Below are 23,836 nucleotides of genomic sequence, written 5' to 3' on the forward strand. Positions count from 1 at the left end.
CATTCAACCTTCCTTTACTTGTCCTTCATCTTCTTCCTCCGCCTTCTTAGCGAAAATAAATAAGTAAAAATAAAAATATAAAATAAATAAAGCAAAAACTCTAAAGTTCAAAAGTGCAGAAAGGAATTTGGAAGAAGAGGTGAACCAATCATGGATCAAACAGATTATGCAGAAGCATCACCAATCCAGTTCATGGACATGAGGAGGAATGAGTCTCTTGCTCCTCTCGTCTGCTACGCTCCCACCATGACCACCATGAACGGTTTTTGGATCGGCCAAGACCCACTCGACTACTCTGCCCCTCTTTTTCTCCTCCAGCTCCTTCTCATCATCTTCACCACTCGCATTACCTCCCTCCTTCTCCGTCCTCTCCGTCAACCCCATCACATCTCTGAGATCATTGTATGCATGCGTTTCTCTCATTCATTTATAATATATATTTTTTTTAAAAAAATACAAGCTTATATATATATATATATATATATATGCATGCAGGGAGGTTTTCTTCTTGGTCCTTCGGTGATGGGTAAAATACCAAACTTCTCCTTCACCATCTTCCCCTTACGCAGCGTTGTGGTCTTGGAATCCATTTCTCAAATCGGACTCATCTACTTCATCTTCACTATTGGTGTCGAAATTGAACCTTCAGTGGTGAAAAGATCCGGCGTGAGATCGGTGGCATTTGCATCTATGTGTATGTTCGTACCTTTTGCCATCGGCTCGACGTCAGCACTCATGCTCTCCGATGGATTGGACAGTGACATCAACTTAGGCGCCTTTGTTATCTTTCTTGGCGTCTTGTTCTCCATCACCGCGTTCTCCGTGTTGGCTCGTATCTTGGCTGAGCTTAAGCTCCTCTCCTCCGACGTGGGAGGGCTCGCCATCTCCTCCGTCCTCATCGTCGACACCTGCTCATGGGTCTTGTTTTCCATGGCTTTGACACTCCAACTCAGTGGGGGTGACATGGCTGCCGCTTTCTGGACGTTGTTATCCGGTGGGGTGTTTATCACGGCCACGTTCGCCGTTGTGAAGCCGGCAGTGTGGTGGGTGATGCAGCGCACGCCCGAAGGTCAAGACATGTCGGAGATGCACACATGCTTCCTTCTCGCTGGAGTCATGGCGTGGGGATTCATTGCGAACGTGCTCGGCGTGCACCCGATCTTCGGGGCTTTCGCTTACGGGTTAGCAATACCAAGTGGCACGATTGGGGAGGGTCTGATCGACAAGGCTGCGGATTTCATGGAGTGCTTGTTGTTACCTCTCTACTTTGCCCTCAGTGGCCTTCGGACCAACTTCGCTTCCATAGTGGATACTGGTAATGCCCTGTTCATAGTCATAGTTGTGTTGATCGCCAGCGCGTCCAAAGTGGCTGGTAGTCTGTTCATCGCTTTCTTCTTCAAGATGCCTCTCATTGATGGGTTATCACTCGGTCTTCTCATGAACACCAAGGGGATTATTGAGCTCGCTGTACTTAACATCGGAAGAGATAAACACATCATCGGTGACCAGATGTTCACTGTGCTCTTACTCATGTTTGTCATCCTGACTGCCTTAGTGGAGCCTACTCTGGCCGTAGTCATGAGAACAACGAGACAATTCGTGACTCACAAGCGCCGCACAATCCAATGCTCCAAGCTTGATACCGAGCTCCGCTTGCTCGTCTGTGTCCACTCCACGCGCGAAGCACCCTCCATGATCAGCCTCCTTGAGATATCCAGCCCAATGAAACGATCCCCCATCTTCGTCTACGTTCTCCATCTCATTGAACTCACGGGCAGAGCTACCTCCATGCTCTTACTCAGCAGCAAAGTGGATGCCGGCCATCACGCCGGGAAAGACTCATCAATGTACTCGCAAGGCAACCTTAGCCGCCTCCAAACACAGTCCGAGCAAATTATGAATGCCTTCGAGAGCTACGAACAGCAAGCCGGCGGCGTCTCCGTCCAACCACTGACTGCTTTGTCACCGTACTCAACCATGCACGAAGACGTCTGCAGAATCGCAGTGGAGAAACGAGCTAATCTAATCATCCTTCCATTTCACAAGCATCCAACAGTGGATGGTGACGTGGAAGTCACTCACCCGGCGCTCCGCTCCCTCAACCAGCACGTTCTCTCACAAGCCTCATGCACCGTCGGCATCCTCATTGACCGTGGGCTTTCCGGTCGTTCCGGAGCCTCATACAGCGTCGCGCTGTTGTTCTTCGGTGGTGCCGATGACAGGGAGGCACTTTCATATGCTTTCCGTCTGGCATACAACCAGAGTCTCAGACTCACTGTGCTGCGCTTCATTGAAGGACCCAAAGAACAAAGCTCAGAAAGCCTAAATGATGAGAGGGTGGTGACGGTCATGGCCGAGGACTTCAAGGAACTAGAGTTGGACGAAGCCCATTTGAATGAGTTCCGGAGGAAGTGTGAAGGGCTTGAAGGGGTTCAGTTCTCGGAGATGGTGTCGGCGAACGCGGAGGACGCAGTGGCCATCATACGATCAATGGAGGAAACCCATGATTTATACATTGTGGGAGTGCGGCATAGCAGATGGTCACATACGATTGCCGGGTTAACTGAATGGAGTGAGTGTCCAGAGTTGGGGCCGATCGGGGACTTCCTTGCCTCTTCGGATTTTACATTTAAGGTGTCGGCGTTGGTGGTGCAGCAATGTCCGGAGGAACTGGCTGGGGCCGATGCTGCCGCAGCCTCCTTCCCGGATAGCCCAGGGAGGCAAGTACGGTTGTGCATGAATAATGTCCAATGAAGCTGTTGCTTACTCTTATTTATTTTTTTAAATTTTAGCAAATTAGTTGTTAGGCCACTAAAACAAGGTTAAGGATTTACACAAATCACTAGTGAAGCAAATGAGAATAAAGCCTGCTTGCACATGGGTCTTAGATTCGCATATAGACAATCACTCTAATAACTATATTTTCATTTGTGATTCAAACTCTTATTGTTTGTTAAAGATTTTAATTAAGAGCCGACTATCTCTATGCACTTTGTCATTAGTGTTGTTTGTTTTTATTTGTTTTTATTTTACCTCTCTCTATGTACAATATGGATGTGCTTGGTAGAATCAGATGTGTAGAATTGAGTGTTAAAAGAAATGGGAGAATTGTCTTTTTAATTGGGTCAGATGTAAAGAGGCCTTGGTAGATAAATGTATCGATTAATTGTTTTTAAATTTAATTCTGTTTCAGCTTTACACTTCTTATTTTTAAACTGATGACCATTTTCTAATGGATAGAATGATATTCTATTTCGCTTTAGCAGGGGCTCCCAGGTTTATTTTTTTTTTTTTGAAAAGGTGGATAAACCACTTGGGCTCCCAGTTTTATGAGTAGCAACATCTGATTCATTTTGTTAATATTTTTGTTCATATTTTTAGAATATAAAAAAAATTAACACATAAATCATGGATATAATAATTAATTATTATAAAAAAAGGAATATGTTATTGATTTTCTCATAAATTGATTTGATGTTGTTAAACATCTTTCTTTCATTTGGCACTAAGAATTATAAGATGTCACGGACTCACAGCTAAAAAATACTCCAATGTATTCGGTAAATTAGAGTAAATGAACTTGTGGTTGTCCCATAAACATAATGCTATTGTATCCATTAATTAAATAAACATTATGTAGAAACTCCAGTCTAACAAGAATGTATGAAAGTTTGAAGCATACTCTTGTAATTACTAATTCACCAAAAAAATAAAAATAAAATAAAAATAAAAAAAAACATGCTTTTCATAAATTTTGGTTCTCTTTTAAATCTATATTTCATCTTTAATAATTTTTTAATATATTTTATTTAAACAATAATCAATCTGCAGTAAACAACCCTCCAAACACAAATCCAAGTGAAATTAAAAAAAAAACTACTCCCATATTAAAATTGTGCCCATATAACATATGTATATATTAATTTATATATATATATATATATGTCATGCCCCAAATCGATGCTACGAGCATGGAACGCAAACAAACGGCTGTATATATACTCACTCGGTCAAGACCTAGTGGACATGAAAAGCCTTACCACCTAAATAGAGTAGAAAACACAACATACAAAACATATAGATAGCAAAATCACAAAATCTTGACAACTAGGAGTTTAGGGTTTTGATACAAGCCAGTGTTTAGCACATAGACAAACTGATGCAGTGGATACCCAGTTCTAATCCAAGAACTCACACTCAAACAAGAATAAACAAGAAAATTAATTTCAATTCATAGATTCCTTTCCACAAAACCCTAAAACAAAATTTATAGAGACTTAAACTAAAGATAAAATAGGAAATAAAACTAAAATAGTTACAAATTACTGGATAATAAACTAACTTATAAATCTAAGACAATTACAAAATACTCAATAAAAAATACTTTGAATATTTAAATTTAAAATCCTAAAATTATTAGCCACTATGCTGCGTTATTCACCCTCACTCGCGAGAAACTCGACCTCAAGTTTTAATCTAGGCAATTAAGCATGTAATTGAATATTTCAACAAACTATCCCCATTCCAAAATTCAAAATTCTTGATCTTGAAATCTTTCCATTTACTAGCTTTCTTTCTCTTCCTCTTCGAAAATAACCACATCCTTAGCTTAGATTCTTTGAGATGCTCCGAGAAATCCTTCTCATTGGTCTTCTTTATTTTATCAACACTTTTTCAATCAACTTTTTCATTTTTTTTCCTCAGTTTTAAAATCTTCTCTAATTATTTTTTCACAATTTTCATTATCAATAATAGTATTGAAGACTCTATTTTTAATCACCTGATGGCTTTTGGGAGTTGACATTATCTGCCTTAAAAGATAGTGTGAGCCCCACCTTTAATTAAATCCTAGCCATTGATATTATTATTATTATTACTATTATTATTATTATTATTATTATTATTATTATTATTATTATTACTTTATCCTAGCCATTGATTGTGTTTTTAGTTTTAAAACCCTAGACACCTCTTTGTCACCTTCCGATTAGATCGCCGTTAGAAAAAGAGAAAAACCTAGTCTCATCCTTCTCTCTCTATTTGCGGGTGGTGTCGGGGATGAGGAAAAGAGAAGGATCTAGTCGTCATGGGTTTGGTTGATTCATTGTTATTGATGAGGTAAAAACCCTCTTCCTCCGATCTTTGAAAAACATTGTAGAAATATTATTGTTTTTTTTTCTAGATCTTGATATGTTAATGTCGGATATTAGTGATGGATGGGTAAGGTTAGCTTCTTGTTTGAGTTGTTTGAGATTAATTTGATAGGTTTCAGACTTGGTTTTGATAATGACAGAAATTCCTCTTCGATTTTAGGGGTCTTAAAGGCATAATTTGGAGTAGAGTAAAATAAGAAACTTGTAGAGTTTGACGTTAGCTAAGTATCTTCCAAATTTTAGAATTTTTGGAGTAGTATCCTGTAAATTATTGGATTTAACCTCAGGTGACACAGACAGCTTTTCTGTGCAGCCCTTGAGAATTTATTAATTTATTTCATGATTGTAGATTCTGATTTAGATTTAGACTTATATAAGAAATATGTAGAAGAAGATGTTATCTTTGCCTCTATCAAATTTTAGAATATTTACCCTTGTAAATTGTGAGATATAATCAGATTTCTATAAGTGTGCTCAATGGCATTTCTGCAGAAAGCATGAAGATTGATTTGAGAATTTGATGATCTTAGAGGATGAACCAGGACTCATTTTTTATTGGATGAGGTATGGCTGAAATTGTTGGTTTGCATATTTATGATTTTTAAAAGTGATGGCTTAAATTCTGTAGATTTCAAATAATTGTGAGATTTAGGTATGTTATAGATGTGGATGTCTAGTTTTTACAAAAGTTTGAAATTTCTGATTTGGGTTAGAGTTAGCAAAGCTATGTTGATTTCCATCTTAAGGTTCGTAGGAGAATTGGTTATTAGTCTCGACCTAAGTAGTTTTGTTAGTGTCTTAATTATGTTTTTGTATTTGTGTGAATTTTAGAATTTGATTTACTTGTAATTTTGATGGGTTATTCCCAAATATAGGACTTCCTAAAAAAACCCAATTGGTAAAAGATTTTGAAATTTGGTCGTTAATCAAGTAAGTATCCCATATATAAATCCTATTATGAGTATATATTTGAAAATTCTAGCCTTTTTGAATTTATGAAATTTTTGAGAAAAAAATGCTTATTATTTCGATTTATATTTTGAATTACTTATTTATTTATTATTTGCAATTTGTATGTAAGTATTTAGTTTTGGAAATTAATTGGAACTATTTTTATCTGAAAACGGGATCATCAAATTTATGTATTCTGTTCTGATAAATGTTTGGACATTACGTATTTTGACATAGCAACTTGTAGTCCCCAACTAATTTTGCAATAACCTTGTCATTTGGGATTAAATATTGACCTTGTCGACATGTATCTTTGAAATAGAAAGTATAATTTCCCATCGTTCTGTCGGTGAAGAATAACTGCTTCTGATAATTCTGGCTCGGGTCACCGAGGGTAAACTTATGAGTCCTGATATTTTGGCTCGAGTCACCGATGGTAAACATATGATCTTTGACATTTTGTTTTGGCAATAGTTATTTGTGGGACATATATGCTTGATTTTTTGATCAGTTATGTTTTATTAAAAAACTTAAATTCTGAATTTTATTCTGATAAACTTGTATCTATTATACTTGTTTCAGTTTTGAAAATTTGAAACTTTTATTATCCCGATATTTTTTAGTGGGTACTTCTGGGTTATCAAGCTCATAATCTGTTGTTCAATTTTTTTTTCAGATCAGGAGTTTAATAGCTCACCGCTTTGAGAATCGGGTTTTGAGGCCTTGTACACCTATTGGGTCTCTGCCTTGTAGGTGTGCGGCCGTTTGTTGACGCACCAGGTCTGACGAGCCTGGTTCGAGGCGTGATAGATAGACTTGCCTCACTTATGCTTCATATTCTTTTTCTTCATCACCATCAGGCTCACAAATAATCTCTTTATTCTTCTCTACAATGTTCACAGTTTTCCTCAAGGGATATTTGTTTGACTTGTGTCCCAGGTGATTACATTTGAAGCACTTCCTCACAGTAGGTGTGGCATATGGATTTTCTGTTCTTCTTACATCTTTATCCTTCTCTTCTTTATCTATTGTCTCTACTGCCTTGTTTCGTGGTTGTTGTTCTTATTGCTACGACCTTCAATCTCTTCTGTGGTCTCTACGGCTTTATAATCTTCATGGTTCCTCCAATCTTGCTCTTATTGCAATAACTCTGCCTTTAAGGTCATATTCTTCGCCTCAGATAAGGTTCGTATATTTTGTACACCTATTCTGTCTCTGAGTGCTAGCCTCAAGCCCTCAAAATAGCTTGTAACCTGCTGTCCTTCTGACTCAATGAGGTTGTTTCTCTCAGCCAGTCTCATGAATTCCACAGTGTATTCATGGACAGATCGACTGCCATGTTGACAACAGTTGGTATTGTTGAAACAGGATTTGCTCAAAATCTGGGAGGGTAGAAACTCCCTCTTTAATAAATATTTCATCATGTACCAAGTTCATACAAGACCTTTACCTTCTTGTTCTCTCCTGGATTGAATCTGTTCCCACCATGCAGATGCTCCCCTTTCAAACGGCATGCTACAAATCGAACCCGTTTCTCTAGAGGGGTCTCCATGTAGTCAAAGAATCTGTCAATTTATGTAATCCAATACAAAAATTCTTCTATAGCTAAGCTTCCGTTGAAAGATAGGATATCTACCACTACACCATATGGGGCTTTCAGTGGCATTTTTATCAGCTTTTAGCGGCGTTTATAAACGCCGCTAATTTCATGACCGGCGTTTATAATAAACGCCGTGAGTAGTGCCGCCGAAGAGAACATCATTATTTTAGCGGCGTTTAGGTAATAAAACGCCGTAATATTAGCGGCGTTTTATAAAAAACGCCAGCAAATTTGTAAGGAAAGTATACATATATGCGCATCAAATTAGTGGCGTTTACCAATATAAACGCCGCTATTATAGCGGCGTTTATAAGTGGGAACGCCGTGCAAAAGTGTGGTCTGTAAATTTTAGAAAATGTAAAATAGCGGCGTTTAAGTAAATAAACGCCAGTAATATACTGCCGTTTTATTTGAAACGCCACAAATATATTGGCGTTTTTAATGCAAACACCACTAATTTAGTGGCGTTCATTTAGATAAACGCCGCTATTTGCATCTGTTTATTTCAGAAATGGCACGATATTACCGGCGTTTAAACAAGCCCATAATTATTTCTCGCCCTCTGGCTTTCATATGGTTGATGGCGTCTGAACGAATTTGGTTCAAAATCGTCTTGTTCTTCTGAATCTTCATCATAGACAAATTGTCTATAAATAGGGACAGAACGACATCTGTCAATAGGAACACCACGAGCCAACTCCACCCCTGGCCTTCTATTGTCATTTCGTCTCCTGTGTGCATCAATTTGTAGAGCATCTAGATGATCTACAATTTTTTCAAAGTGCTCATCAAAATGCTAGAATCTGAGATCCATCCGTTGCTCCAAATGTCGCTTCAATCGTTGTAACTCTATGTCCCCCAAAGGGGCTCTAGCCTCCTGATCACCGTCACAAAAATCATCACCATCGCCTACAGTTGATATCCTCTCTCTAGTACCACTTGACACAGCAGATACCCAGTTATGATCCAAGAACCCACACTCAAATAAGAGTAAATAAGAAAATTAATTTTCAATTCATCGATACCCTTTCACAAAACCCTAAAACAATATTTATAGAGACCTAAACTAAGGATAAATAGTAAATAAAACTAAAATAGTTACAAATTGCTGGATAATAAACTAACTAATAAATCTAAGATAATTTCAAAATACTAAATAAAAACTGCTTTGAATATTGAAATTTAAAATCCTAAAATTATTAGCCACTATGCTACGTCACAAATTACAACAACAAGAAGAAGAGTTAAAATACCCACCACTCAAAACACGCTACTTGACAACTCAGCTAACTTGATCCTTGCAGGACCTTACTCATGATTTGAAAAAGATAATTAACAATTTGATGAGCTTCAAAAAACCTAATAAGTAATCCACTAAAAACAAAAATATGGATTAATAGAGTTCGGGGATTTAAATTAACATCATTTTGGAAAGACCTGTACAAGGTACATATTGTTATGGGTCCAGCCCATATTTGTAATATTTCATATTGCTTTTGTTGTTTATGTTGGGCCTTTATGTTGGACTTGTTATGTCTTATTTCTTAGGTCCACTTGGCATTGATATTAGGGTTTCCAAGAGAAATTTTTTTTGGTGATTGTATTCTTTGGTTTTGGCTGTACAACAACAGGAAGGGGGACATTAATCAAAGGATAAAAGAGAGAGCTTAAGAGGGGTTTGTTATTCTCGGTTTTATGTGCATAGTTTTGATCAACTCTATGATCGGAGGTGCTCCCGTGGTCCGATTCTGCTCAAACTTGGCCATCTTGTTCCTGACATCAAGGGCTTCATTTTGAACGGTCAGATTGTCCTGAGGTGCTTTGGTTTGGTCAGAAACACTGCTTGAACAGACCTACAATGTTTGGGTGATTTCTACACCTTTTTGCTCTATCTTGATCTCTTATTGTTCTTGGAGTTTGTTGGTGGGTTGTGAATCCTTTGTTGACTGATTTGGGGTTCTTTTGCCCTCAATTTATCAATAAGAGAAATAAAGGGTGGACTCCTCGAACAGTCCCGTGGTTTTTACCCTTCACATCAAAAGGGTTTTCCACGTATAAATTGTGTGTGCTGTTTGTGATTTATTTCCGCTCGTTATTGTTATTTTTATACTGCAATATTGCTGATTCTACTTGGTAATTTGATTGTGTGACATTGTGAATGTCGTAGAGACCTCTTCCGATCTTTGCACATATATGTGTAGAAAATTTAATATTAAGTTCACAACATCAAGAATATCAAAATTCTGGCATCCATAAAAATTTAACAAAATACATAAACAAGGTAAAAAGGTTTTTCAAAACTTTTAGTGTCTCCAATTTACTATGGTCATTTGTTTTACCTCGGCGTCACCCGAATTAGAATATCATAACCCATTTGTTTTTTTACCTCGGTGGCTCGAGTTAAAAATAGCATACTCTATTTTATTTTACCCCAATGCCACGATTCAAAAAGTTAAAACAATTATTATTTCGCAAACAATACGACATAAAATTATAGTCTTAGTTACAGAGTTCATGTCAATATGGTCAATATTGACCCTTACTGATTTAGTAAGAATATAGTTTTAATTAAAGACTAATTTATGCATAGCGATATATATATATATATTTTTTTTTGAGTGATTTCACTTTTTAGAGAAACTAAATAAGTAATTTCAAAAAAACAATAAATAAATAAATAATAAATAAACAAATAACCTGAGAAGTTGAACAGCATGTTATCAAGTTAAAGCAAGTGTGTCACAGATGAAAGAAAAACAGGGGGACTCAAAAACAAACAAACAGGGGGACTCCCGCATCTCACGCAGAATGTTAAACTAACATAACTAACAAGCTTACATCCTAGAGACTTGCCCGGCCACAAAAAGCTCATTTTCCCTCCAAACCAACAAATAAATAGCAAACCACTCCTCTCCTCATTGGTCAAAGTCAATCCATCAAGCCATAGGTTTTTTTTTTCCCAATTGATTCCTCAAATCCATTTTCACCTCTTATCCCTTTCTTCACTTGTTCCTTCTTCCTCCAGACTTTGAAAAACAAATCAAAATTGATTTGCTTATGATCTGAGAGAATGAACATACAGGACACTAACTTAAACTCTACCAGTAAGGATGGAGGAGGTTACATGAGAAGCGCCAATAGCATCATATGCTATGCCCCAACGATGATCACTACCAATGGCATCTGGATGGGTGCCCAACCTCTCGAGTACTCTCTTCCACTCTTCATCTTTCAGCTCGTCATTGTTGTGCTCACTACTCGTGCCCTCGTTACCATTCTTCGCCCTTTCCGTCAACCCAGAGTGCTTGCCGAGATCTTGGTACAAATACCTCTAGCTTTAATTTTCTCTTTCTCATGTTATCTTTCATGTTCTAGATTCAATCCATATACATATATTTGTATCTCATAGGCAGGAGTAGTTTTGGGGCCAACGGTTTTTGGAAGGTTTCCAGGTTTCGGTGAAACTGTGTTTCCTATGAAGAGCTTGCTAACTTTGGAGACAGCAGCACATATTGGCTTGCTCTACTTCCTCTTCCTTGTGGGTGTAGAGATGGATGTCAGTGTCATAAGGAGGATGGGTAGGAAAGCATTAGTCATTGCCATTGCTGGCATGATAGTCCCCTTCGCCATCGGCACCTCCACTTCTTTCATTTTTCGCAAACAAATATCCAATGGCTTGCAGCAAGGCCCTTTCTTGGTCTTCCTTGGTGTTGCTCTCTCCATGACTGCATTCCCTGTGCTCGCTCGCATCCTTGCTGAAATCAAACTACTCAACACAGAGCTAGGTAGAATAGCAATGTCTGCTGCTATTGTTAATGATATCTTTGCATGGGTGTTATTAGCATTGGCCATTGCCCTTGCTGAGACTGAGAGGATGGCTTATGCTTCCTTTTTGGTCCTTCTCTCTGGAGCTGTATTTGTTTTCTTTTGCTTTTATTTTGTGAGGCCTTTGATGTGGTGGATCATTAGAAGGATTCCGGAGGGTGAGTCTGTGGATGACTTCTATGTGTGTTCTATCCTCATCGGTGTTATGTTGGCCGGGTTGGTTACGGATGCTATTGGGATTCATGCGGCTTTTGGTGCGTTTGTCTTTGGGCTGGTGATACCAAATGGTCCACTTGGTGCAACATTGATTGAGAAGTTGGAGGACTTTGTGACTGGATTACTGTTGCCTCTGTTCTTTGTGATTAGTGGGCTGAGAACCAATTTGAACCAGATTCAAGATCCAGTGGCGCTTGGGCTTCTTGTGCTTGTTTTTTTACTGGCAAGCATGGGCAAAGTGATGGGAACCATTGCTGTGGCTCTTTTCTACTCCATGCCTCTCCGGGAAGGCCTCTCTTTGGGATTCCTTATGAACACCAGGGGTCTTGTGGAGATGATCATTCTCAATATTGGAAGGGATAAAAAGGTCATCTTCTTCTCATTTTACAAAATCAAGACCTTTTCTTTTTAAATCCTATAAAAAATTTGAGTTTTTTTTCCAACTATGTCATTTTGCACATAATTTACTGACTTAACTATATATATATATATATATATACATACAAAGAGACTATTATTAACTTATATATATATATATATATATATTAGTTAAATGCTATTGAATAATATAATATGTTTGTAGGTGTTAGACAATTCAGCGTTTGGGGCGTTGGTTCTGATGTCGGTGCTAATGACGGCTATCGTGACGCCGGTGGTGACATTGGTACACAAACCGGTAAAACGTTTGGTCGGGTACAAGCGTCGCAACCTACAACGAGCCAAGCCCGACGCCGAGCTCCGCATGGTGGCGTGCCTCCACAACACGCGCAACGTCCCCATGATCATAAGCTTGCTCGAAGCCTCCAACCCAACCAAGCGCTCGCCCATCTTCATCTACGCTCTCCACCTCGTCGAGCTCACAGGTCGTTCCTCCGCCATGCTCATCGTCCACAACAACAGCGCCGCCAAAAACGGCCGCCACCTTGGCCCCTCTCACGGCAGCCAGGCTCAATCCGAGCACATCATCGCTGCGTTCGAGAACTACGAGCAGCACGCCGGCGGCGTCTCGGTCCAAACCCTCACCGCCGTGTCCCCTTACTCCACCATGCATGAAGACATCTGCAACCTCGCTGAGGACAAGCATGTCACGTTGATTGTTCTCCCATTTCACAAACAACAAACAGTGGACGGTGGCATGGAGGAGACCAACCCGGCAATCCGAACGGTTAACCAGAGTGTTCTCGCCAACGCCACATGCTCCGTGGCCATCCTCGTCGACCGTGGGCTCAGTGGGACCGGGAGGTCGACCACTGGGCAGCACATGTCACACCATGTAGCACTGCTCTTCTTCGGTGGACCAGACGACCGTGAGGCGCTGGCTTATGCATGGAGGATGGCGGAGCACCCAGCCAATAGTCTCACCGTCGTTCGGTTCATTCCCGGAGAGGAAGCAGCAATGAGAAGGCTATCGAGCACTGACTCGAGAGTGATAACCATTGTGACTGATACTGAGAGGGAAAGGCAAATGGATGATGAGTATCTTAATGAGTTCAGGCTCAAGAACGTAAACGATGAGACAGTGATATACATGGAGAGGGTGGTAAATAACAGTGAGGAGACAGTGGCTGCCATTAGATCAATGGATAGTATTCATGATCTTTATATAGTGGGGAGAGGAGCTGGGGAGATGGCATCAGGAATGCTGGCAGGGATGATTGAGTGGATGGAGTGTCCGGAGTTGGGGCCGGTGGGGGATCTGCTTGCGTCGTCGGACTTTGCGGCGACGGTGTCTGTGCTGGTGGTGCAGCAGTACGTGGGAGGAGGGACAGTGGGTGGGGAAGGAGGTGGAGTTGGGGAGATGGGGGAGCAGCCGGTGCAACAGTACTTGAATAATGCGCATAATAGAGGAAGGATGGTTGCTGGGACGCATAAGGGGGTTGCTGGGAGTTTTAGTACCCCTGGTAATTGGGACAATGGTAGATAAGGGTAGATAGAGGAAGAATGTTAATTGATGTTTTTTGTGTATGATTAATCACTTTACTCTGTTGTTAAAGATTAAATGGATTAGGGTGATGGTTAATTAAGTACATTTGTGTTTTTGAGTTAAATGACCACTGTTTATTAATTGTTATCTTGGTTCACGTTAGTGATATGATTGTGAGACGAACCAAGTTCATTATGGCCTGTTTGGTTTGATGTAAGTAGGTCTAATGGAAAATGTTTTACATATAAAAGTTACTTTTTAATGTTTGATTGGCTTGGATGCAAAACCATCAATTACATGTAAAACAATTTACACAATAAGCCCATTTTACAACATTTCAACTTACAATCAAATTTGGCTATAAGTTGAAATGCTGCAAAATTCATCTCCTACACTTACCCTCTCTCACAAAAGTAGCATCACCGACGAAGTTCAGGTTAACCCATCCAACCACTATGCCGGACACGTATTCTGCCCGGACTGCAAGCGAAGCACGAAGGAGATGTTCGACCACTCCGCCGGCGACACGATGTGCTCCAAGTGTGGCCTCGTCCTCGAGTCTCGCTCCATCGATGAGACCTCCAAGTGGCGCACCTTCACCAACGAATCCGCCAACAACCACCCTGTTCGTGTTGGCGGCCCCCTTCCTCTCTGATAGTGGCCTCTCCACTCTCATCTCCTCCAGCACCTGCTATGCCGCCACCGTTCTGACTCCCTTCCATCCTTTTTTCCTTGGCTGCAGGCAGAGCCATGGAGCCAACTCTGATCGTTCCCTCATCATCGCCTTCCGTACTATCGCTGTCATAGCCGACAGGTCCATCTCAATGCTTCATTGAGAGCATGATCGAGGTCAAGCCAGCAGTTGCCGAGATCACTACAAGAAACTGTTGAATTAGAAACAGAAATTTAGCAACGGAACTATTCTGTTACTAATTCGCAACGAATCAACAACGGATTACTTATCCGTTTCAATTTTAGAAACAAACTTTACATCTGTTTCAAAGTTTGAAACGTGAGTTTTTTTCCGTTGCTAATTTGTTACTAATTTACAAACGGATTTGTAATCCGTTTGTAAATTAGTAACGGATTACAAATCTGTTTCTAATATTAGCAACGGAATATAATTCTGTTGGTAATTTAGAAACGGAAAGAAATTCCGTTGCTAAATTTATATATTTATTAAAACATAATTTTTTTTCTTTAAGATGATTTAGATAAAATGATAAATAACATTTATGTATATGTGTATGTATAATATCTATTTAAAAAATATATCATAGAGATATTTATTTATATAGGATTAGTATTTAATGATAATATCTATTTAAAAATTATTTGAGAGTTTTTTAAATGGCTTAGATATATAAATTAGACCACTAATTTTCTTAAAAGAATTAATATATATAATTCGAATGAATACAATATGAACTTACAATATAGAAATTTTCTAAATATACTGATTATTTCTAGGTAAAATGTGTTTTAAAAAATAAAAATTATATAAAAAATAAAATTGCAAACGGATCCAAGGATTTGTTGGTAATTTTACAAACAGATCAGGGGATCCGTTTGTACTTTTCACCAACGGCGAGAATCCATTTCCATTTGTAAAACTACAAATGGATTCTTCATCCCTTGGTAATTTTACAAACGAATCCCTGTCCGTTTCTAAAATTACAAACAGATCTTTGGATCCGTTTGTAAAAGTACCAATGGATGAACGATCCGTTAGTAAAATTATTTTTTGGAATAAATTTTGTTACTTATGTAAATCATAAATATTAATTTTTAATTATTAACAATAAATTAAGAAAGTTATTATTGTTGAGAAACAATTAATTTGAAATATTAATTGAGAACAAATTATTATTACCATTTATGAAAAAGTTATTATTATAAATTCATTAGAAAGTTAATTTTATGAGAAACAATTATTATTACCATTTATTTATTTATGTTATTATTTTATCTCTCTTGATTTTATAAATATATTAACTTTTTTTAAATTATTGTATATATATATATATATAAAAGTCATTTCAAAAATTTCCAAATAATTTTAACATAAAAATATATATATTTATAAAATCATGACATATACCACTACATATAATTGTATTTTTAATTATTTTCATGATTTAAAATTAACATTGCATGATTTATATATTTATAATTACCAAAATTTACTTTTACAAACGGATATAAGGTTCTGTTTGTAAAAGTATAAACGGATCCGGGGATCGGTTGGTAATTTACAAACCGATTGGGGATCCGTTGGTAATTTTACCAACAGACAAGATCTGTTTCTAATTTTACAAACCGATCGGGGATCCGTTGGTAATTTTACCAACAGACAAGGATCTGTTTGTAGTACAAACAGATCCTTGTCTGGTAAAAATTACCAACGGATCCCCGATCGGTTTGTAAAATTACCAACAGATCCCCTATCGGTTTGTAAAATTACCAACCGATCCCCGGATCCGTTTATACTTTTACAAACGGATCCCTGTCCGTTGGTAAACTTAAGAACGGATTGAAAAATTATAAACGGATTCCTGGATCCGTTTGCAATTTTATTTTTAATTATATTTTTTATTAATCATTTTATTTCAAAATAATCAATACATTTAAAAAATTTATATATTTTATGTTTTTTTTGGAAAATTATCATGATTTTTTTAATATTTAAGTTATGAAAATTATGTATATATATATATATATTAATTCTTTTAAAAAAATTTATTGGTCTTGCTGGGGAGGATGGGGCTTGATTAAATGTCTATGATATTTTTAAGATTAACATTAATTATGATTAACATGGATGGCATGGATTAGGCAAATGATATGGATTAAGATTAACATGTTATAATTATGTTTTATTTATTTATTTATTTAAAATATACCATTTTTAATTTAAAATTAATATTATTTAGTGGCCTAATTAAAAAAATATTATTTATAAAAATTAATAAATAATCCATCAATTAAATTAGTTGTTTTGGTTTAAATTAATATATATGAAGATTATAAAATCTAGTAATAAATAAGGGGGTAAGCTCACCATCTCCACTTCCATGATAACTATATCTCTCAAGTTACATCAAACCAAACAATAGAAAAATAAATATAGTATTTTTAGTTACATCAAACCAAACAACATTGATGTAATTTGAATTACATCATTTTCAATTACATGTGATTTCACTTACAGCTAACCAAATAACCCCTAAATTAAAATGAAAAAGTACATATATGTATATATATATATATATATAAGGAAAATAGATGGAACCAAAGGCCACATGTTGTAGATGAAATTTGCAACTTAGTTCCTCCTAGATATGATCATGTTCGTCCTCACTCGTGCACATGATTAAGTCCCTCATCAACGACGTTGGTTGGTTTGTGTGCATGAATTGTACCAATGTGATAATTAATGTGAAGGACAACTTTAAAATAAATAATTTTTTATTGACTAATTATTTTATATCCCATAAAAATTAATAATTACAAAAGAAACAAACAAAAACAAAGACAAAATAGGCAAAGCAATCAAATGCATGCCAAAATGAAAAGCCCAAAGAAACACATAAATAGTAAATAGTTATCTAGTTCCTCGTCCACTGAACAGATATAATAAATAGAGTTTGGTAAGGTTATCAAATACATCACTGTAGCATATTCACTGTATGAAAAGCATTATAGCAAAATTATTTGTAAACTTTCATAACTACTTCATCAAAAAAACTTTTTAATAATTTAGATTGTAAGTGATTTCCTCTAGTATGTTACTATGATAGTTAATGCCGTCGGAGCACCATATAAAAGGAGAGAGACCAACTTCGACAACATCACCATGATAGGTTAGTTGAGCAATTGGAAAGGGCAAACATAGTCAGTAGTAAAATTAAAAATAAAAAATCCAGCTTAGTACGACCATGAGATAGTTATTGGGAATCACATTACACTACAATTCTTCAGTTAATCCCTATGTGGACTTCAATGTTAGAGGTAGTAAAAAATGTGCATGATAATGGTGTTTCTTATGATAATAGAGGTATAGTGGCAAGTTTGATTAAAAATATGGAGAATTATCATTTTACATTTGCAATGTACTTGATGAGGAGAGTATTGGGGATAACGAATAAGTTATCACTTGCTTTACAACAAAAATATCAAAATATTATTCAAGCGATACATTTAATTGAAGCTTTAAGAGCTTGGCTTCAAGACCTTAGAGAGACATGATGAGAGGAATTTTTGGAGGAAGTTAGCTCTTTTTGAGAAGGAAACTCTATCCTGGTGCTTAATATGGAGGATAATATGAGAATTCGTGGTCCGTTTTAAGCGAGAGGGGCAAGTTATTACTCACTATTACCATTATCGTGTCGAAATTTTTTGTCAAGTTATTATTTTATATGTTTATTATGTTTTAATAAATCCCATTAATTTATTTTTTTTAGCTTTTGTTATTGATTTTATTACTTATTGTAATATTAGGTTATTGATTTGATAGCGTAAGAAATGCAAAATCATTTCCCAGAAACTATCACAGAGTTACTTTTTCTTGTGTCATGCCTTGATCCAAGGGAAACATTCTCCAAATTCAACATCCATAAACTACTCCGGCTTGCAGAGCTTAATACTAAAGACTTTATTGTGACTGAACGCATGATGCTTGAGAATCAGCTTGCCCACTTTTATTTATGATGTGCAGTGTGATGAAAATTTTACAAATTTTGCATTTTTTTAATAAAATAGATAAACCATTGATTTATTAAAGTAGAAAAATAAAAACAATCGGAACTTTCCTCTCTCTAGTTAGTAGTCAAAGGTTTTTTTTTTTGAAAAAGTGGATAAGCCATTTTGTTAGTGAACTCTGGTCTTTCTAATTAGTTAAAGTTGGATTTTTTTTTTAAAGGTGGATAAACCACATGTATTAAAATAAAAAAATAGCAACAAAAACAATGTACAACAACATGTCCACTGGCTATGGAAGAAAAGTAAAAAGAAAAGAAGGAACAACGGGTCTCTTCCAAAACCCAAATCACACACAAAAACTACTCCACACTACCATCCTGGGACGCCTCTAGCATGGGGGCACCATCCACCCCATTAGATCGAGTTCCAAGAAACTCTAAACTGTGCCGGATAGATAAGATAGAGTCCTCTAGCTTCACTCTCAAACCATCAGGAGCTGTAGAGAACCAAGATAATATCAAATGATCAGTCTTCACTAAAATAGAGAATGGACTCGCACATTTAGCAGAGAAGATAAAATCATTTCTCGCAAGCTAAATAAACCACACAAAAGCTTTAACCACCCCATCCCCAATCATCCGGACCGAGGGTCGCAAGGCAGACCTCCAGACGCCCCACAACTAGGACATCGATTGGGGAAGAGTCGGTAACTGAAGAATCCTACTGCGGTACGCCCACACTTCAAAGTTGGATCTCATGTCTTATATACAATTTTATTTTATTTTATTTTTTTAAAATTGCCTATATAACAAAGTTTGCATCATGACATTCAAATTTAGACACCACCGCAATGCCAATCAGCTAAGGTATTCAACATCTCACACTATACGTGTGTGTGTGTATATATATATACTCTCTCTGTATATAGATAGGAAAAAAAAATTATCCAAGTTAACTTTAGAAAAAGGAAAAAGAAAAAATCAATGGCATCTCTGCTGTAAATGTAGTCACAAGGTACCTGGCAAGCGTAGAGAACGAGGCTACAAATTAAAGCTTCTGATTTCCAGGAATATTCAGATGTGATTGATGTCATGTAACATCTGTCTCCCTTTCTGCGCATCCGCCATCCTCAATCAGGTCCTCTCTTTATACACCAACTCAACGAACCAACCAATCAATCTACAATCACACACTCCCACCCAATCACTGCGATCTTAATATTTCTTTCGTCATGTCTGCCACCAACGACTTAGACAAGTTTGCAATGGATCTCATTGAAGCCATTGCCAAGCAGCAGCTGAGTCTCTCCATCCCACAGCTTATCCACAACGTCCATGACTCCATCCAACCTTACAACCCTTCTCTCGCTGCTGCCCTCCAGCTCCGTCTCCTCGCTCTCCTCGGCCATGATCATCAGACCAAGGATCATGAGCATGAGCCCAGCCAGCTGCTGATTAACTTTGAGGAAAAAGAGATCCATATATTCACCCTTCTCCTCCAATGTGCCAATTCTATTTCAGCCAATGACTTTGACAGTGCTTATCATTCACTTCTAGTGGTGTCACAGCTTGCATCCCCTTTTAGTTCTTCACCAGCTCAGCGCATTGCAGCCTACTTCTCTGAAGCAATATTAGCTCACGTTATTAGATTAAGAGTAGTCGGTTTTATTCCCATTCCTGTTCATTTCTTTCAACACCAACACCTTGGGATGGCGTTCCAGGTCTTCAATGGCCTCACCCCATTCATCAAGTTCTCACATTTTACTGCAAACCAAGCCATACAAGAGGCACTAGAGCAAGAAGACCGGGTTCATATCATTGATTTTGATATCATGCAAGGCCTCCAATGGCCTGGTCTTTTCCACATTCTGGCTTCACGGCCTCAAGGACCACCGACGGTGAGGCTTACTGGTTTTGGCTTGTCACCGGAATCACTGGAGGCCACCGGGAAGAGATTAGCCAGCTTTGCTGATTCATTAGGGTTGTCCTTCCAGTTCCATGGTATCACAGAGAAAGTCGGAAATTTAAACTTAGAGCATGTAATTAGTGTCACAGAGAAAGAAGCCGTGGCGGTGCATTGGTTGCACCACTCACTCTATGATGTCTCTGCCTCTGATCATAATACACTCTTGCTATTGCAAAGGTGAGATTAACTAATTAACAAATACAATATGAGCATTTTTAACAGTTTCTTCTTGACTTTTTAATTAATAAATATGTATATCTCTCTTTTTTCGAAGTACTTTTGGAGTCATTCGATGCATGCGAGTATAAGAGACAACTTTTCCTTTTGTCTTTTGTATATATCTACCCAGCTTTTGATTCTTGACTGAAAAAAAATTAAACTTTGAACTCCTCTTATCAATTCAACTCTTCATGTATGTTTGCCATTGTTTGCGAGCATACTCTCCTTTTCTCCTCCTCTTTTTTTAAGTACTAGAACCTGTCTCTTTGAACTACAGCAGAACTTGGTCAACTTTGATCTATCTATGTCTCCATTCAAGCATGACCTCTCATTTTCTACTTTTTAACATCATTTTATTTACCATCTTTTTTTTTTAATTTTAATTTTTATTTTTATCAACATAAACAGGTTGAAACCAAAGGTGGTAACAATGGTGGAACAAAACCTTAACAAAGGTACAAGACCATTCATGGCACGTTTCACAGAGGCCATACACTACTACTCAGCAATGTTTGATTCTTTAGCTGCAACTCATAATGAAGATAACGAAAGCCGTAGTATTGTAGAGCATGAAATACTGCACCGGGAGATCAGAAACCTGATCACCGGGCCGGTCGCTGGGGAGGTTAAGTTTGATGATCACTGGAGAGTGAAACTGAGTGAATCCGGCTTCCGGAGATTATCTTTGGCAGGAAATGCAGCAGCTCAGGCAAGTCTTTTGATGAGCATGTTTGATTGTGATGGATATAGTCTTGTTGAAGAGAATGGTACACTAAAATTAGGATGGAAGAACTTTTGCCTGCTTACTGCTTCAGCTTGGCAATTCATCAGTTAATTAATACCAACTACCTCCTGAATTGATTCTCCAATTTTATATGATATTATTATTATTATTATATGCATGATGCTTTTGGAGGAATGTCACTTTATACATGCTACTGGTTGGTATTACAGTTAGACCTTCATTTTGTTTTTGTTTTTTGTTTTTTGTTTTTTGTTTTCATTACAATTGACAGTCAAATAGTAATTTTGTTATTTGATCAAATATTGATTTAGTTCATGATATTTATGATTAACATTTAAAATTTATTTTTCTTATTTCTCTCACTCATCAATTTTACCTTACTGAGATACTATAGGAGTTCTCATCCTTGTTTCTTCCATTTGTACCCTTTTCTCTATCTTTTAATATATCGTAGTTTATTTATTTTTTTAAAAAAAATACTAGGAGTTCGGTAGAGGGTATATATATATATATTTTTTTTTATAAATACAGGGTAGATTTTTTTTTTTTTGAATAAAGTGGATAAATCACTAATTTATTAAATACAGGGTAGATTTCTCCCCATATATTTTTTGGGTAGGTAAAATTTCATATTAAATTTAATAATAATATAATAAGCTGAATAATGTAACTATTGGTGAGATAAATGCAGCTGTTGATGTGTTGGTTGGAAAATGAGATATATGCGGAAATGTTATTATAAATTATCTTGTGATGGAACCCGGAATCTGACCTCAGAGATAGCTTTTTTATTGTCGGATGAGCATGGTTGGACTTTAAATGTGAAAAGTATTTTTATAATGCTGTGTTGTCATCATAATATAAATTTGGTTCTATATTTGATTTACGTCAAAAAGCTAGAGAGACACAAGAATAATAAGATTGTGTGGCATGATGATGTTTATTCTTGTGTAAGGACAGAGCAAGAAGATGAGATTGATTTTCAAGTGTCACGGATTCTATTATCAACCGGTCCATTTTTTTTTTTAATTACAATATAAATAAGTCACTAAAAAAAAAAAATCTAACTCGTTCCGTCCCTTCAAGCTCGTGGCAGTAGTTTCCTCTTCATTTACTTCCTCATTTACTTCCTTTTATTTTTTATTTTTTATATTTTTCTCTATCGTGTGTTTTTTTCCAGTATTTTCACTTTGGAGATTTTTTTTTATTTCTCTTATGTTGTTTCTGTTTTGTATTTTATTCCGGTCCGTTTTTCAAATTCATGAGTAATTTATCTAATTTTTTTTAAAAAAAACACAGAATTGTCACAGGTCACCAATTTTGCATTTGTCTACTAAAATGAAGTTTGCTTCTGGATTAAAAAAAAAAAGACAAAATAATTCTGTATCAATATATACAAAATTACAGGGAAATAATGAATAAGAACTCAATAAAAAAGAGAAGAAAAAAAAAATAGTAGCATGGATCAATGGATCAAGTAAGTGAGAAGAAGAGCCACAAGCATAAGGCCATAAGCAATCCCTTGATCAAGTGCCTTTCCGTCACCGGTGGCCGGAGCCGGCGCCAGCGCCTGGCCGTGACCCAGCTGGGTCATTCCTGACAAGAAGAACATAACCAAAACCATAGCATAAACTCTCCCAGAAGAAGACATCTTAAAATTAAATGGAACAAATAGAACACTGAACTTGGAATGTTTTTTATCAATAAGATGAGAAGCCTAAGTTCACAAAAGCCAGAAGGTTTGTTTATATAGCCTGCAAAATAACTTATGGGATTATTTAAAGCTAAATTAAAAAAGTAAGTTTTTCAATGGTGGCGGCTTAATTGAGAGCCAGTTTGAGCTTTGACCAAGCAATGGTGAAAGAGATGGTCCCGTTCAAACCATAATTATATTAATGTGAAGCAGGTGGGTGAAGGTTCTGTTTTGATTATTTTTATATATGCGTGTGATTCATTGAAAAGTATTTGTCAATCAAAATCATTCTAATTCTAATGGGGTAGCTTCTCAGCTGGGCAGCACATTGGAAACTACGTGGGAAAGTGCGTGTTAAGTTTAATGCTTTCTAGATCTTTTTCATTTGCATGCTCACTAATCTAGATGCTGATTTTTTTTTTTTTTAAAAAAAATATATTTGACAGCAAATATTGATTATAGAAGACTATTAATTTGAAGCATTTTTTAGTTAGTTCTAAGAAACTTGATAGGAAAATGCTGTGGTACCTACACCTTTTTAATTTTATTTATAACCACAAATTTATTAAGTACCAGTTTTTGAATTTTTGTTTTTTCAAACATAGATAAACCATGTGCATTAATACAAGTTTTTGAAAGCATTTAGAAGCCAATGAAAATCTTGGCTCTATAAAAGTGAATAAACCAGCTGGTTTATTAAAAAAATAGAAAAAGCAGATCTGAAAGATGAAGAAACTCTCACCAGAAGTGAGGAAGAACAGAAAATATAATAAAAAAAACTGGGTCTATGGTTGTGTTACATATATAAACCACTGGCTCCTTTTTATTTTTGGGTGTAAATAAA

At 36.8% G+C, this 23,836-nt stretch overlaps 3 protein-coding genes across 3 annotated transcripts; all 3 read left to right on the plus strand.

The window, feature by feature from the left end:
- The first annotated feature begins 522 nt into the window (after positions 1-522).
- LOC120249289 (cation/H(+) antiporter 15-like) lies at positions 523-2,754 on the plus strand. Its single transcript, XM_039257793.1, has one exon. The coding sequence runs from the start codon at positions 523-525 to the stop codon at positions 2,752-2,754; it is 2,232 nt and encodes a 743-aa protein (XP_039113727.1).
- Positions 2,755-10,774: 8,020 nt separating this feature from the next.
- On the plus strand, positions 10,775-13,669 carry LOC120249290 (cation/H(+) antiporter 15). The gene is made up of 3 exons (XM_039257795.1): positions 10,775-11,023; positions 11,114-12,112; positions 12,329-13,669. The coding sequence occupies exons 1-3, from the start codon at positions 10,775-10,777 to the stop codon at positions 13,667-13,669; spliced, it is 2,589 nt and encodes an 862-aa protein (XP_039113729.1).
- Positions 13,670-14,124: 455 nt separating this feature from the next.
- Positions 14,125-21,389, plus strand: LOC120249291 (protein SCARECROW-like). The gene is given in 5 exon segments (XM_039257796.1): positions 14,125-14,483; positions 16,050-16,119; positions 18,626-18,697; positions 19,836-20,512; positions 20,963-21,389. Coding segments are annotated over 5 exon segments (1,605 nt in total).
- The last annotated feature ends 2,447 nt before the right edge of the window (positions 21,390-23,836 follow it).

The sequence above is a fragment of the Dioscorea cayenensis genome, chromosome 19, assembly GCF_009730915.1.
Source record: "Dioscorea cayenensis subsp. rotundata cultivar TDr96_F1 chromosome 19, TDr96_F1_v2_PseudoChromosome.rev07_lg8_w22 25.fasta, whole genome shotgun sequence".
In the NCBI taxonomy this organism is placed as follows: domain Eukaryota; kingdom Viridiplantae; phylum Streptophyta; class Magnoliopsida; order Dioscoreales; family Dioscoreaceae; genus Dioscorea; species Dioscorea cayenensis.